At 36.8% G+C, this 18,113-nt stretch overlaps 1 protein-coding gene across 2 annotated transcripts in view; it reads left to right on the top strand.

The window, feature by feature from the left end:
- The window catches only part of LOC117402997 (mitogen-activated protein kinase kinase kinase 21-like), a 61,228-nt gene extending 46,086 nt beyond the window's left edge, over positions 1-15,142 (top strand). The window contains exons 7-11 of one of the 2 annotated variants that reach the window (XM_034004794.3): positions 1,100-1,213; positions 5,871-6,021; positions 6,683-6,777; positions 7,448-8,215; positions 11,949-15,142. In XM_034004794.3, coding sequence (XP_033860685.3) covers positions 1,100-1,213; positions 5,871-6,021; positions 6,683-6,777; positions 7,448-8,215; positions 11,949-12,379 — 1,559 coding nt within the window. In that variant the 3' untranslated portion in view covers positions 12,380-15,142. The remainder of the gene's footprint in view (positions 1-1,099; positions 1,214-5,870; positions 6,022-6,682; positions 6,778-7,447; positions 8,216-11,948) is intronic. The other variant, XM_034004795.3, reaches the window with a different exon arrangement.
- The last annotated feature ends 2,971 nt before the right edge of the window (positions 15,143-18,113 follow it).

The following is an 18,113-nucleotide window of genomic DNA, read 5'->3' as shown; positions in this document are numbered from 1 at the left end:
ACGGAGCGATTGAGACCAGCACGGAGGCTTCATTCATTTTAATTAATTACTATAAATGGAAATGTTGAAAACTACAGTTTAATGTTTACAACAAATAGAACCTTGTTTGACTATTTTTCCTCCAAAGCGGAAAGGATATATATAGGGCTTCTAATTTTTGGTTTTAACCGATTTTAAAAACTGATAAAACACCCCCGAAAAAAAAAAAAATGAAATCGGTGCATATCCAATAAACACTGGAAATGGTTACGCGGTTCATTGACTTTACCCCTTTCCCTGCCCAAAAAATCAATTAAATATTAAAAATCAAGTAACCTACAAAAAAAAAAACTTTCAGTGCAGTTGGGCACTGACCTGTATCTTGATTCTGAATACTTTAAACCCACCCCAACTACTGAGTGGCAGTACATTCATACATTTCTATTGAAGGATTGTAACATGCATACAAGATTTAAAACGAGATTACAGTTACTAGAAGCGGAGGATTGTTCTTGCTCGCGAGATTTAAAGATAGATTACAGTTCCATCATAGGGAGTATTTACAAGCTCATGGAATTTAAAACTGAATTCAAAATTGTGGTGAAATGTACAAAAATGCCTAAACACACAGAAACCCTAGAAGAATATTGCCGTGATCATAAGGATTTCGTTGTTGAAGACAGCGAAGGAAAGAAGGTACAATTGAGGTGTGCAAGTACTGTCGAGTTCATACATATTGTGGCAGAAAAAAACGGCCACGAATTTTGGAAAGTAACCGACAACAATAATTTCATACAGTATATAAAAAGCAACCCCCCCCCCCCCTCCCCCCCCCAAAAAAAAGATTTACATAAAACTCGAAAATAGCTAAAAATATGCACCAAAAATGAAATTAATAAAAACCAAAAAACAGAAGCCCTAGATATATAATACAGTTGTTTGGTAATTATGTAACCTTTCCGCGGACCACCTGAAGGGAGCCGGCGGACCACAGATTGAGAACCACTGCTCTAGTGTATGGAATTGGTATTATATGGTATATGCATGCAAATTAAGAGAGTATTTATATGAGTGCTTTATGATTGTAAAGTCTACAGAGTTTTATTAATTCTTTTCTCAGTGAGTTCAAAAACTGACATCAGCAGTGTCAGTGGCCGGAGGAACAGTATGTATGTGTACCATCAAGATGTGGATATCACAAGTGAATGTGAACCTGCCAGGGTTAGAAAAAAAGGCAAGACTGAAATTATGAACTGGCTTAGAGTATTCTTTTTCTGTGGTTTCAAGTGGCTCAAAACCAATTACATGATTTTGGAAATTTCTCATACTGATTTATTTAAAAGAAAATGCTTTGGCAATCGAAGTTTTGTATTCTCTTAAATTCATTTGCTTTTTGGAGAAGGTTATGATACAATGCTGGAGTTGGATCCTTTGTTTTCTGAATCCTCAGCAATTAAATAAAGGATAAACATCTGTATCGGTTCCAATCAGCCTCTGCAGCATTAACAGCTTGCCTGAACCCTAATTGTGTTTGTGTTTATAGAGACGTGCCAAGTTTGCAAAGTTTTATTTGGCTTTTTGTCAATTAGGCCCTCTGATCAAAATGGGATTACCAATATATTATGATTAGGGCTTGTTTTTTTCGGTTTTTATTAATTGTATTTTTCGGTGCTTATTTTAAGCTATTTTTGAGTTTTATGTAAATCGTTTTGTTTTTTCGGGGCTTTCGTTTTTGATATACTGTAGAAATGTGTGTTTTTGTCAAAATATGTATAGTAACTCGACAGTACTTGCACACTTAAGTTGTACCTTCTTTCCTTTGTCTGCTACTACGAAATCCCTATGATTACAGGCACATTCTTCTGGGGTTTTTGTGTGACATTTTTTTACATTTTGACACAATTCTGTTTTAAATCTTCTGCATCTTAACTGTAATACCGTTTTAAATCCCGCTAACAAGCCTCCATTCCTGATTGTTATTTTGTTTTAAATCTCGCAAGCGGAGTCTCTAATAGAAATGTAGTAATGTGCTGTCACTCAGTAGTTGGGGCGGGTTTAAAGTATTCAGAACGAATCAATGATAGATACAAGTCAGCAATGCGGGACATTGCCCAGCAGCACTGGGAAATGTGTTTGTTATTATTTTTGTAGTAGGTTTTATTTTTTAATGGGAAAGGGGCAAAGTCAACGTGAATTGATTAACCATTTCCACAGTTTTTCCGGTGTTTTCCAGTGTTTATTGGCTATCCACCGATTTCATTTTTTTTATATTGGGGTGCTTTATCGGTTAAAACCAAAAATCAGAAGCCCTATATATAATTGTTCATTCCTACTTAGACTTCTGTTACAATTTTACTTTATTAATTATAACTTTATCAATCTACCTATCTATCTTAGGGCTTTACGGTGTGCACAATTTGGTCGCATATGCAATAATAAACAGTACAGTATTTAGAAAAATATGTCTTTTCCCAACATTATAATAAGTGAAGACAGAAAGCAACATAGCACAGTACCACTATTCAAATACTTAGTAAACTTAAATATATTAAAACTAGGGCTGTCAAGCGATTAAAAAAATTAATTGCGATTAATGTCACGATTCAAAAAATTAATCTTAGTTAATTTCGGTTTTAATCGCGTATTAAATTGTTACAATTACTACATCCATTGAATTTAAATTTGTTTTATTACTGATGCTATTGTTTTTATTATCCTTAACTGTAAATAAAAAATTTTAAAATGTATTTATTTATGTATTTATTTCACTAGGAAATTTACCCATTGAGACCACCGCCAAAATGAACTAGGGGCAGTAATTTAGAAATTACAAATACAACCAACACAATAAATCATCATATCCAAAAACTGCACACTAACAATTGTTAGGCTTTACATACTATGTGCAAAAAAAAAAAAAAAAAAGGAGCAATGCAGCCTAACTAATTTATGATCATGATCATACTTAGCTTGATATGGGCTTGCAGCGATCCTGCATTTCTGTCGAAACTGGTGGGTTTAATTTGTTGTTGTTATTGTCTGTAGCAAAAGAGCTGCTAGTGTATTTTGAGAGATGAAGGCATGTTCAGCACGCAGCAGACAAGATGTACTCGTGTTTGATACTGGAACTCACATTGACAGTAGACAAGTAAGCGTCTTTCTGTCCAGTGAGCCCGTCAAAAAAAAAAAATCACATTCATTTTTAGTGCTTTGCTTCATTAAGCAGTTCAGTGACTAACTTTCTATTTAAACAATAACTGCACTCAGACACTCAATGCAATGTTGCTGCGGCCGGGATTGAAGTACGGAGTGCTGAAAGGCTTAATACACAGCAATGTGATTAACGCACGTTAAAATAATTAATCTCTAAAAACATTTACGCGTGAATCGCAGAAGTTAACTGCGATTAATTGACAGCCCTAATAAAAACACATGAGTCATATTTACCTCGGTGAGTAGAATGAGCCTGCTTGTTAGCGCACAGTTTGTGGTATCTCGGCTTGATTTCAGAGAGTTTCAACCTCAGATCTGTCTCTACATTCAAGCGATTTCATTACTTGTTCTTGATGTAAATAAGCGAAGAAAACCCAGTTTCACGCAGATGTGTCGAGGCAAAGTGAACAAGTATTTCGACAGCTGTTTGTGACAATTCAGTGAACTCTTTTCAAATTGAGAGCCAGAACTGATCAACAGGCAGAACTTTGAAATGATCTCTCAAAACAGAGTCACCAGCAACAATCAAATTATCTTTTAGACTCACAGCAATCTTGGCCTTTGCTACAAAGTTCTCTGAAAACGGATCGAACCCAGGCAAAATTCTGCAATTCATTTCCCTCACTTTCGGGAAAATATACTCTAAATTGCATGCAAAGCTGAGACAAATGCTCCACTATCACATCTTTAACTTCCAGGAACGACATTCCAAAATCCAAAATGACAGAAAACATAAAACATAGTTACATCCAATGCAAACATTTTTTGGAAAAGCTCTGTACTTTTTCTTTTGCAATGAAAATGTTGCAGTTCTTACCTTGCAAAGAAAGGTTAAGTTAATTGAGCTTGTCAAATGTGTCAACCAAATAGCCCAGCAAAACTTGAAAGCACTGAGTAAGTGTTGGTGAAGTGTGGCATGAGTTTATCAAAAACATACAACACTCCTCCCTGAGTTCGCAGACTCTTGCCAAAACTTTACCCTGTGACAGCCATCGAACTTCTGTATGAAGCAAAAGTTGCTTGTGCAAACATCCCATCTCTTCACATACCACTGAGAAAAGTCTTGAGTTCAGTGGTCAGGCTTTTATGAAGTTAACTATTTTTACTGCAGTGGTTAATACATTTGACAGATCTTTTTGCCATCACTTTTGCAGCAAGCGCTTCCCTGTGAATGCAACAACGACGCCAAACACAGCGTGGTGCAATAGCCTTTATGCAAGCTGCAAGTCCACTTTTGCCCCATCCGTACAAATCCCAACACAACAATTCCACTTGATGGTTTTATCCGTCATGTACCCGTTGAAAATTTTAAACAGCTCCTCAGAAGTAGTTCTTGTTGGGGCAGAGCAGCAAAATAAAAAGTACTCTTTTAATCTCAGATGAGCTGATGTATGAAGCATAAACCATTATTTGGGCTGCATTGGCGCTGTCTGTACTCTCGTCGATTTGTAGCACGAAAAAGGGGCTTTGCCTCACTGCTTTAACAAGCTGCTCCTCAATGTCTTCTGCCATATCAGCAATTCTGCAACTAACCGTGTTGTCAGATAGTGGAATGAGACTTAACTGATCAGCAACTTTCCTTCCACATACGATTGATGGCATTTCAATTGCTGCTGGCAACACAAGATCTTCACCAATCACATGAGATTGTCCACTTGTTGCTATTTGGTAGGTGACAGCGTACAATGCTTCAAGTGCTTTGGCAGGTGTAGAGCTGCTTTCTTCAATTAACTTCTGCTGTCCTTTGGGTTGAAAGAGTATTCGTTTGAAAAAATCTTGGCTTATCTTTGAGGGCAGGATGTTTGGTCTCTAGATAGCGTTAGTTTTAGTTTGTTTGGTTTCATGCTATCACTGGCAAGAACATCCGCACATACAACATATTATTATTATTTGTTTATTTAACAGACACCTTTATCCAAGGCGACTTACAGTGACTAGGGTGTGTGAACTATGCATCAGCTGCAGAGTCACTTACAACTACGTCTCACCCGAAAGATGGAGCACAAGGAGGTTAAGTGACTTGCTCAGGGTCACACAATGAGTCAGTGGCTGAGGTAGGATTCGAACTGGGGACCTCCTGGTTATAAGCCCTTTTCTTTAACCACTGGACCACACAGCCTCATATTGTGGTCGCTGATGTTCGTCAGAACCAATACATGTAAATCCCAAGTCCAAGTTAGAGGGTTGGTATTTCCTGTTCTTTTTTTCCCCCACCTTCATCTGGTTCAATATCCTCAACCATTGTTTGCTGTCTAACGTTAACACAACCGATCGCTAGCAAGAACAAATAGCATGAGTCACGTTAAACGTCTCTATGTTCACACATTGTTTGGGCGCTAAGGGGCGATGTGCTTCACAAAAAAGTAAAAAGTAAAACTATTTAAAAAAGTAAAAACTTTGCAAACTTCACTTCTCAAGTTTAGTAAGTATGCATCTTGGCAGACTTTTTTCCCCTTATTTCTTAGTAGTCAGCTTCCAGTGGTAGGTAGATATGAGTTCTGTGATCTGGGCTTTTTGCTATTGCTTTTAAATTGTGGTGTATTGTAAATTTGGTATGGGTGTGAACTTGGAAGGATCAATTTAATCTCTTCAGAGGATTGCATTTGTTTTCACGTAATTTGTATTTTTTATGATTTTAACAGAGCTGTTTAATCTATCCCTTCCTTTTCTTTAAATAGTAACTTTGGATGAAAGCAACAGAACATGGGGAAGGAGCACAATTTACAAACCGGAAGAATTTGAAGATGTCCAAAAAGTTTTTAAAAAGAAGGGGCGTACATGGGGACCAAGTTCTGTTCAAACAAAGGATCGGGCCAATGGTGCGGAAAGGTATGGATAATCTGGTACATGGTCTTTCATCTGACTGTTAGGATTGTGGAACAATAATCATATTTCTGACAGTCATCTAAAGATAAAAAGTATCAGCACCGCTGCGACGGAGATGTTTTGTTCCTCTTTTTTGCAGGAGAACTGATTTGTCTGTAAAGAGATTCTGGTGGGGTAGGGTGTTAAGTTTTAATTTAATCAAGCTTAACTTGAATTCAGTCCCCTTTATCAGAGTTAAGTCATGATTAAAGACAATTGTTATCATAATGTTAATTTTTAGTTGATAATATCCAACTGTTCTGTCTACACCTGAATTTACAGGGTGTATATAAGGGAACAACCCACAGCTGGTTGATCATAAAATGGGTTGAAGCAACTATTCATTGGAGTCTAAAAGGCATGTGATAGTGGCTGTCTGACTAGATGGGGCATCCTTAGGAATAGCAAACATGTCCGTCTTTGTGCTGTTGAAAGCGACTCCTGACTAGAAACCAACAGCTGTAGAGGAGTCATGCAGCACTGTCCTACCAGATCAGTCCAAATGAGCATCTGTATTTAAATGTCATGAAGCTGAATGGATGTGTTATATATCTGTTAATTGTCAAGCGTTGGCTATTTTATTAATTTTAAGCTTTTAAACCAGTTATGTCTGTTTTATTTGCAGGATAAGGCCATTATCAGATGGCAGCAACCCCTGGTCCACCAGTTTGATGAAAAACCAGAAGTCTGTTCCTTTAGCTGCACTGTTTGTGGATCAGGGTATGACTATTTACTTAGGAATAAGTTGGTAGAAAATGTAGTTTCACCTGAGCAAATAAATGTGGTGTTGCTTCAGCTATGTTGGTGATTTCATCAATAAGTCAAGTAGTCTAACGTTTCAGTAGTGTCTTCCTCTGTGTAATTTAGACAGTACACATCGTCTCTGTGAACATCAGTAAACTCCCCAGATCAGTTGACAATCCAAGGTTGAGACAGTGTTGTCTGTGTTTTCCTTGGCCTCATGCCCAGTTTTCCACAAGAAGCATTGAACGTGCTATAAATGGCCTCTTTGGAAACAAACACGTACTATAAGCATAAAGAGCTACCTTGTATAAATATAATGAAAAATAACCCTTATCTTCATGCTGAAAATAGCTCCAAGAGATCATAAATGGTGCAATAACCTGCAATATTCCATTACTAGGATCAAATATGAATTTTCCTCTAGTTTTACCTAAATTTATGTTTTGAGTTTTTAAAGTTGTGGATTATCAGATGATTGGTTATTTTGCTCTGGTGTGTAAATGATTCAGTTATCTTTTACTAAGGATATTACAAGTATTTTCACTCTAAAAAAAAAAAAAAAAAGAAAGAAAAAAAGACATGGCCTAAAGTTTGGTAAACATAAAAAAGCTTAAATGAAACGTAACCAAACTTTTCTGGTTTGCAGGGGCATCTCCAGAAGAGATTTGTTCATCTGAAGGCATTGACAACAGCCGACCAAAGCAACTGAAGTTCTCTAATCAGGTGTATATCGATCTACCTCTTTGGAAAGATGAACAGGGGGAGGGCACGGGAGGCAGCGAAGGCTTGGAGGAAGCAACTCCCGCCAGCTCAGCAAGCAGCACACCTCAAGTCACTCCAACCAACAGTCTGAAACGAGTGACGCTGAGAAAGAAAACGGACAGTGTGCTGTACGGGTGCGCCATGCTCCTCGCTTCAGTTGGCTTGGGTTTCGATATCCGCGATGTGAACAATAGGCCCCAGTCCATGGAAGAGCCCGTGATGAAGGAGGAAAAGAAAAAGAGGGAGGGGATATTCCAGAGAGCCACCCGGTTCCATCGGAGCACAAGTCCTCCCAACAGAATGAGTTTGAAAAAAGATGACGGCAACATTCCTTCGCTGGGCCCTCCCTCCGGTTCAGATCATCTCCTTTCCATGTCTTCCATTTCCGAATGCAACTTCACAAAGTGTTTGATTCAGGATAATTCCGAAGAAGCAAGTACATACAGTTTCTATTTGAAGGAAGGGTCGTCAAATGAAAACGGCAGCAGCGAACACAAGCACAAGGAGTCTGGTTCACCCAAAGTATTGAACAACGGGGCCTTCAGTAGCATGTCAGAATGGGATTCCGACCTGCAGTCGCCTGACTCTGAGAACAACAGTGTTTTGCAACACAAGCAAACAATGTCGGTGGTAAATGCAGTTCAGAATTACAGTAAGTATTTTTGTTTAAACCTGCCTGACATCTTCAGTTTCTTTTTTTTTTGTTTTTCATTTCCTACCCTTATGACCTCAGAAACTAAAATAGAAAGATTCTTGTTTCTGAAACAGCTGTGTTCAGTAACACCAATGATAGGGTGGTTCAAATCTGGTTGCAAAATGCAACCATCAATTTGAATATGACCAGTAGATTTTACTGTAAACTCGCCACATTGGCAACTAAACTAAACTGCTTCTAAAGTGGCAGAACCTGCACTATCCCTTTTGATCACGCAGAGCCAATCCTTTTGAACTCGTGGAACCAACCCCCTTTTCTTGTTTCCATAGTAACGTGCACCAGCCAGTCAAGTTAGGGTAGAACAGCGGAAACGATCAATCCAAATTCATTCTGCTTTGTCTGCAGTTCGGAAGACGGTGTTTGCCAACTGTAATGAAACAAAAAAACTTGCAAATAGATATGTTTCCCAACTTCAGATAGTAGGTTGACAGAGAGGGACGAAGGGAGTGTTGAGGTGTCTGTGCAAACCATTCGAAATAATGGAACAGCTTTTAAAAATGTCTCCATGCTACTGGGAAGCTGTGCTGCTGGTCATTGAGAAGACTGTATTGTTTCAACATTATCACAGATTTCACCCATTGCCGTGTATTATATAATTCCCAGTGAACATTCCCATTTGTGAAAGAATAGTGTTAATAAAATATACATTTTTTTTATCACTTAAAACTAAAAACAGCAAACATTTGCCTGATTGACGCACTACCCTGTTACACTGCATTTAGGAACCTGGCAGTCGGTTCGGTTTGCTTTGGTAAGTGATTGAACACATTGCATAGGGCTGCACAATTTCTTTAAAATGTCTTCAGCCAACAATAATCCAGCTGCAGCAAAAATCAGAAATACTTCTGGTAAAGAGTGCTCTGTCCTGTACAAGAAGGGGGCATTTCATGTGTCTGTTGTTGTTTTTATTTTTATGTGTGTTTTATTTTGTTTGATAATTCACTGATGGCGAAAATAGAATTTCTAAAAGGTATTAGAAAACGAAAACTCTACAATTCAGCATTTACTGTTTTTCACGTAAGCATATAAATATTTAGGAACATTTGTTGCATAATAACTGTAGAAAAAATTATCAATTTTGAATGTGACAACACATTTGCAGTGTAAAATACACAGCCCAAATTTTCCCTGATTCATGACAACTCGCTGTGTGCAGCAGTATGACTAAACGGCTTAGATGGCATGAGAAATAAAAAATAATAATAATAAATAAAAAAAAAAACATACGTTTTGTTTTTATAGTTGGAGATAGTAGCTAGGTTTTGGGAGAAGGAGAGAGAGAGAGAGAAGCTAAGACTCGAGCCACGTCTGGGGGCGATTTTTTTAAAATAATAAGGTCAATTTTGCGAGAAATTTCAAGCAAACTGAGCTGAAGTAAAATCTACTATAAATTACATTGTTTTTGTTTTTTAGGAATCAGATTTTGTGTTGCTTACCGGCATTTTTTCAGTAAAAACAAAAGCAAATACAGTAACTGAAAAATAAAGAAATGTGTTAATTTCTCTGGAATTTTTATATAGTTATTTTCCCTGGCATTTGATACATATTGTTCCCTGGCATTTTACGTATATTCTTCACTCACTGGCATTTTATGCACACAGTAACTAGTTCCCTGACTATTAATACATATAGTTCCCTGGCATTTTATGTATATAATTCCTGTCAATTCATAGAATATACCCTGGAATTTTATGTAGTCAGTCGATTGTATTTAGTTCCCCTCCCACAATTAAAAGTTAATAATAAAACACCCATTACATGAAAACAAAGCATGCAAAAGCAATGTGTGTGCAGCATATACATGTGTCCTCATTGTCCCCCTTTGAAAATGTTGGTAACTAGAGCTGTAACGAAGGGTACAGTTTGACCTTCAAAGGTTCGGAACACCTTACCGAAGCAAGGTTCAAACCTTCAATGGTACTACTACTACTACTACAAGTGACCCACAGATTGGTTGTGCCTCCATTATACATCGAGTCGCTTGCACAGTTTGCATTGCTTTTTTTTTTTTTATTCGTCTGGATAGTTAACAAAAAAATCCCAAACAGCAGAGGGTTTTCGAGACATTTGTTTTAATACAGCTTACACTATAAAACGCTTTGCTGTCGAGATGGCAAATGAAGAAATTAATATTCTGCCTGGAGGGGGGACGGACGGGGACGGTGCTCAGTTTTCAGTATTAAAAATGAATAGTGTTAGTGTTTCATACTTATACTACCATATCACTTGTCTTACAATGTCTTGTACAAATCAAAAGATCGAATTTTGCACGTGAGTGGCATTTAATGTGTGATTTATAGTATTCACACATTGTCAAATGGTTTCTGTTAACAGAGAAAAAAGAACAACATATAGTGCCGACTCATGAAGCTTCCTGGCAAGCAAACAAACCTTTGAACACAGCCGCATTGGTAACCAGAAAAGTTCACTTTACCACCAGGTTTTGAAAGCTAGTGGCCAAATGACCACCACCCTACAAAGCGATTGGTCCTACCCTGACGAATGACCTTCCCTTTACATTGCTGTCAAGTGTCTTCATTGCATACTTTATCAAAATCTGTCACCTGCTACCTGCTAGTGTCAAGTTATATCACCAAGCTTCAGTGTACCACAGCTAGGCACGGCATCATATATATTAATAAGAAAGAGTTGTTCACTTTGGAGGATTAAGTTTAAATCAGGAGCAGAACAGGTAAGATGTTTGTTTTTTTTGTTCATAGGTATTTATTTGGGGGCACTGAAAAATTGTGATTTACAGGACTAAAGAAATTTGTAACCTTGTTTCCATGACCGACCACGGGTGTAAAGCAGTGTTTCCACTGCTGGCCACAACAGCCCTGGCCAGCCGCGGCTGTTTTTTTCTGGCCTGCTTTATCGTACCCGAAGCGGCCAGACTGCTGACACAGGAAGCAGCAGGGAGGCGTGTGCTTGTACAGGAAGCCGACAGGGGATCAGAAAAAACATTTAACCCTTTACATGGCTGTCGTCGAACAAAATTGTGGTGGCATGTTACACACATACAGCACAGGTTATGGCATTTGTTAACACTGCATTGTTGTTTTACATTTAGCAGCCTTCACATGTTTACTTTAGGTTTTAAATGTTAAAGTGAACAAACAAACTAAAAGGAAAATAAATAAAATAATGAACTTACCACACAGACTTTGCGGCGGTGAATGAAATCATCATCGCTATCTTCCGATGCAGAGCTATCAGATTCACTTTCAATCCATCTTCTTTTTGGTTCGGAAAATTTGGGCCACGTTGGGGGGGAAAAAACACAGAAACGCGCTTAACACCATCCCCGACACGCAGTGGAAACGAGGCATTAGACCAGTTGCTGACAGGGACATATGTTCCTATTATATTTTGTCCGTATGATATATTGTCCATATGTCACACTTTGAATGGACATTCCTTAGTAAAAATTATCTGGTGTATTAGAGTCTAGGACAAGTCAACTTTTCATAATGTTGCTACAGAGAATATGAAACGAGAAATTCAATACAAGTATACTTTATGAAACACATCTTCACATTTTATACACTACAAAGATACAACTGGCCTCAATGAAGTAACACAAAAAATGCACAATGATCTGTATCAATTTAAACATGGATTCAGATAACATTCTTCTATTTTTCTTTCTTTCTTTTTTTTTTTTTAATAGCTAACGGCACATCCAGCTCGCAAAGGGATCCAACAGTATACCCCCAGATTCCCAATCCTGAAGCAGTGTATCCAGCCTCTGTGCCGAGAAGAAACCACAAAAGAGATGTCACACCCGAAAGGCACCTCTCCGGAGACTATGCCTCTAGACCACGGCCTCTGTCCCTTAAAAGTAAAGCCCACCCCTGGCATCTTGTCCGAAAGAAGAGCTCATCCGCAGGACCTTTCTCGGGAGAGAAAACAGCACAAAATCTAAACTATTTGCTTGCTGCTGAAGCAAAGGCTGGCTGTCTCGCCGTACCTGCTGCCTGCTCTTTACTGGACATTGATATGGAAGGACAGAAAGGGGACTGTACAGTACCCCTTTGTAGAATTCAGAGCAAACCTGCCAGATCTACAGTATATGAACTGGAAAATGAGTCATTGTCTTAGCAATTTGTGTCTTAAACAAACATGTTTGTTCTAGCACATCAGTGTTTCTTAATGAAAGCTGCTCTACTACTAAACTGGAACCTTCATGTGTCACCAGGCAGCTGGTTGCCGTTTAATCCACTTGGGTTGATGCTGCTTTCAGTTCATACAGGTACTTCATAAAGGTTATTTATGTCTAAATTCTGATACGGCTAAGTTGTAGGTTGCTGGAGCTTTATTTGCTGAATGCTAGATTTTTATGATGTTTTTTTTTTTTCTTTTTAAATATCATATACCAATTTAAACTGGTCAATAATAAAGGCGACATGGATTCCTTATACAATGTGGTTTAATAGAGTGCTAACCAAGGTTTTAAAATCAATTTTAGCACACTTCTGTTGAAACTCTTTTGGTGCTTGCATTTTGTACTCCACTTTGGAATATGCAGATATTTCAAAAGCCAGGCTATTTAAGTTGCTGCTGCTTTCTGGTACATAATCACTTCATGTGCTGTAGTTCAGACTATGTGTCCAACAGCAAAGGTACCAGGATGTAGTAATTGCTGAATATCCTGTATTAATGTAAATTGACTAAAGAACAAAAAAAGGTTAATAGCACAATCAAAGGGACTAGAAACAATATTAATAAATCTAATCTGAGGTGATTATAATATATTTCAAAGCACTGGTTATCTACAATAATTCTGCATATAGAACTGTTCTTTCATTTATAGAATTATCCCAAATTGAATGTATTGGTGGACATTTTATTTGTTGTCATCCAATGGTTGCATTTCTGAATCAGATATAGGTTTAAAAATCCACTATTGCTGCTTTTGACTGTTGTTGGGGCACACTGTATCCCTGATACAGTGTTAAATATACAGGTATCCCTGGCATGTAGATTAGAAACCATGTCTATCATATTTTGGTGGTTGATTTATACATAAGGTGTTCACTACATAATACGTATGATATTATAACCAGCTGCTACACATGTATACTTGTGTTGAATGTATAACTTCTACAGCGCCTAAAAATAAGGTGAGAAATGACCTTCTGTTTTAAGATGAACATTCAAAATGTATTTCTGCAATGTTACATTTAAAAGGAAAGGGAAACTGGCCTTTGAACATAGAATTGCATGTGGAAATCATTTTATGTACTGCAGCTGATTTTAAGTCATTCCATGAATATGTAATGTGTTTTTTTATGTTGGAGTCATCTATTATATGAGAGTACTGGCAAGACCAATACTTTTTTGTTAATTTAGTTAAAAAAAAAAAAAAAAAAAAAGTGTGTACATATATGAAGAATGGGCGCCAGTATCGATAATTTAATATGCTATCGTTCAACATCGATAATCATTTTCATGTCACAATATTGATTAAAAAAAAAGAAAACACGTATGCAGAGACACTTTTTATTGCTAATACTGCTAAAAATACAAACAGAGTATAATCAAGTTTATTTTATATTAATATAAAATAAAACAAAACCCTATACATACCAATCGTTGTCAGTCTCATAGGCAAACACCACACACTAATGTTTTATTTAACCATTTTATTCCATTGATTGGAGTTTAGGTACCAAACGCTATTTGCATGTTGCATTAAGCACCATTGAACATCTGTTTTGCATTATTTTGAGATCTGCGCATGCATCAGCGGTTCATTACTTACGCTATTATTAATGTATTTTTAAAATGTGACCTTTCTGTTTTATAAATGAGATGCACTTTTAAAACATCAAAACACATTTCAAAATAATACAAAATTCAGCATGACACCGTACTTAATACTTTTCGAGGTGTTGTGAGTCAGCATTTACACGCAGAGCAGCTGAAGATCCGGATTGGCTTCAAAGTCTGTGTGCAGTGAAGTATATAAATATTTCGGTTTTGAGGTAGCTAATGATGGAATAGTAAAACAGTATAACAAGATCCTGTTTTTCTCCATGGATATTGTGAAGCAAAGCACCACTAAGTTAAACATACTGCTTTTCATATGTAAATATCTGTTAACGTCTATATGTATATATGTTTCATATTGCAATTGTGTTATTATATTTTTCTATGTTTTGGAAGACTTCGATATCATCTATCGAAAAACGTGGACGATATCGATACACAGTTTTCATATCGTTGCCCACCCCTAATATATAGATATAGATAGGTCTTTCTTTCTTTCTTTCTTTCTTTCTTTCTTTATATATGATAGATAGATAGATAAAGCACACTAAACTATTGGTAAATTATTCACTGATTTCCTATAGTAATCTGTTAAACATAATTTGTATTCTATTTTTTTACAATGTGCACATTTTATAAGATAGTACAGTATTTACTTTTTTTAAATGGAACAAATTGCTAGGTTTTATTAAATATGAAATGTGATGCCTCTGTATTTGATTGTTGTACAGTACAATAGCTACAGAATCATGATAAGGACTCAATCTCGAAGGTTACTTTTTTAACACTAATTATCAGTCATGGTGGTACTTTTAGAAGTAACAGAAATCACAACAAAACATGCTCCTGTAATTTTTGGGAGCGTTATAGTACAGTATGGGAGATTGAGCTGGATCTTGGAGGAGGTAAAGCACATCCTTTTCCCAATGATTTCTACTGCTCCACAATATACTTTTAATCTTTAGAGGGTATAGCATGAAGCAACTGAGATGATAATGGGTCTCAATATTCTAAGTTATATTTCATACAAATAGTAGATTAATTATGGTATGGAGTTACCAGTCAAGTCCATTAAAGGCTTTCTTATCTTGAGTTTTCCAAAGCGTAATTATTTTCCATAACTAACGATCTATCTTGTGAAAAGATAAAACATCATTTACTGTCGATGTATTGTCTTTGGTGTAACACTGGTTTAGGTTTAGTTTTGCAAAAAGAAAACTAGTCCTGGAAGTTTGTGAGTAAAAAACAACTTTGAAAAAAGTAAGTAAGTTATTTACTGTCAAATACTAACTACCAGATACATAGCCGATACACCAGCTTTGAATAAGAATCTCTAATCCACAAATCAGGGTGGCAATTACAGATTATATAGTAAAAGGGTCAAACGTCCTTAACTGGTGAAGTAGAAACCATTGGTGGACAGGAATGAGTAAAGTGTTTTGGAATTTCTACAGAGGCAGGTTTAGAAATGTTTGAATTACAAAAACTAAAATCTGTATTGTTTGATGAACAATCTCCATCCTTTCTGGACTGCCATGGATTCAGATTCAAACACCATTGTTTTAAAAGTAACTCTTTTTCACAACCAACCATAAATACAGCCTATTAAAGCATTTATGTGACACTACCATATCATGCAAGGACCAGGAATATTTGCAAGTTACACTCAGAACAAGTAGAAATGTACTGTACATGTATTACATCTTTTCATTCACCCACCCCTCCTTATATCGCTATACTGCGGATTTGGATATATCGTGGTTCTGGAGTTGGCTCCCCATTTTTACTGTCTAACTGCGCATGCTTTAGCTGCAATATACATAGGCAATTTCACTTAGAACTACTGTTCTATGGATTCTTTCTTGTGCATTTGAGAAAGGAGAGGAAGACTCATGAAATTAATTGGAGACTTAAGTTGATAAGAAGCAATTCCCCTCCGCAGTACGAATCAAAACTGCGGGTTGCGTAGAGGATTTATATTGGACCCTGACGCCCCCAATAAAACGAGGGAGTGGTTGTACAGTATTTGTTAGCCTGTTTGTTTTTCTATGGGTCTCTTGGTATATCGCGGCCCTCTGTATATAGCGGAGTTGTACTGGAGTGGGTGGTGTACTAGCTAATTGATGAGGATGGAATGATATTTAGATTTAAATGCTATATATTTAAGTGAGTTCTGGGTTCTAGAATGGTAAGGTAACTGTCCATACAAATCCTCAGGTTGTAGATCACTTTTTATATATATATTTAGGGGTCTACCTAAATCGCGATTTCGCGGAAATCGTGAAATTGAGGGGTCACAGCGAAATTCACCTCTTAGGGGCCAATGCATACCGAACAAGTACAGAGAGGGGGAAAAAAAAAGAAACCTTGTTTAAATGAACTACTGCACAACGCAAGCAACGCAAACTACACGTCTTCCTTCTGTAGATAGCCCTTTTTTTATTCCTTCGCAGTCCTGTGTGCGTTGCACTTAAGCAAAAAAACAAACAAACAAAAAACATCCACAAATAACATTTACAAAATAAATTCTCCAAAGCGGTTAACGTTCTTGTTTATTATTCAAATGACAAAGTTTTAATCGGCCTATCAGTGCGTCTTTACTGCTTTTATGTGACCTTTACTGTGCAGTAGGGGGAGGGACAAAGTTGGTGCTGCATTGTTTTGATTTAGGTTGCTAAAATCTAGTTTTCAGCATTGGAGGTAAAAATAGTAGAAATGGACGACAAAAAAAGCAAAGTATATTTCGGCTGATGATCGTTTCAAGATATTTCCCAAAGAAACTGTTCATGCAGACTGAGGTAATTGTTTTGCATATCTTAATGTGACTTTGGAGAAAATACGATCGATCGCTATTTCGCTTCAGAATCACACATTAAACAAAAGACTACTACAGAGGCTGCTGAACAGAACGTAATAAAAAAAAAAAGCTTTCAGAAACCAAACTGGAAAATCAGCCCAGACAAAAAGTATTCCTGTCTGCAAGTTAAATCAGTACTAAAATGATCCAGCACAGCCACCTCACTTCAACCTGCTGCTTACTTTTTCACAGTTGGAATTTTAGACCCGAATAGCCACGTTTTCTTTGTTTTGACTCGGTACTAACAAAATACATTATTGGATGGGACAAATATGACAACGAACGTGCTGCATACATTGCCTTTATTAAAGTATGCCAGATTGCCATTGTGTAACCGAGTTTTTGGGCTGTTTCTAATCGATTTCCACATCTGTATAACTTCGCAAAGCTTTTAACTTCCAACCAATTCAGTGGATGCAGAACGTGCAGTCTCAATGTATGGGCAACTTCTGAGGGATGCTGCATGCTTTCCTTTAACAAATGACTGCACTCTGTTTTAGTAAGGAAGCAAGTACCACTATTTTTAGGCTTTATAGTGTTCTGAAATACTCTCTATTTAGGTTTATTTAATGTTTAAACAGGTCCGCGAAAACCTAATTTTATTCTGCAACATACCCGCGAAAAATATGTAATTTACCGTGATTTAAGTAGACCTATATATATATATATATATATATATATATATATATATATACACACACAGTCACCTCCAGAATTATTGGCACCCTTGATAAAGATGAGCAAAAAAGGCTGTATAAAATAAACAACACAGGTAATGAGCTATATTTTATGCTCAAATATATGGGAAAACCATATTCTTTTATTCTAATACAATTGCTCAGAGAAAAAGTTTTTTTTAACAAGTAATAACATTTTTTTCTCAAAAAGATAGGTGTCAGAATTATTGGCACCCCTAAAGATTCTTCTAAATAAAATCAAACAAACTTAAATCTGCATTAACATTCTACTTCTTTAAGTTCATCTCAGTCTTAAGGAAATGTATTGTGGCCTTCCATGGCTTCCTGTTTCACTGGGGTATAAAAATGAGGTAACACGCATATGAAATCCATTTGTCATCCAACACCATGGGGAAAGGCAAAGAACTCACAAATGAAGAGACAAATGGTTGTTGACCTTTATAAATCAAGCAATGGGTACAAAACAATAGCTAAAAAACTAAATATACCACTTAACACTATTAGGGCA

The sequence above is a fragment of the Acipenser ruthenus genome, chromosome 5 (genome assembly GCF_902713425.1).
Source record: "Acipenser ruthenus chromosome 5, fAciRut3.2 maternal haplotype, whole genome shotgun sequence".
NCBI lineage: Eukaryota > Metazoa > Chordata > Actinopteri > Acipenseriformes > Acipenseridae > Acipenser > Acipenser ruthenus.
Note: the sequence above shows the minus strand (reverse complement) of the source record. Positions and strands in the feature narration are given on the sequence as shown.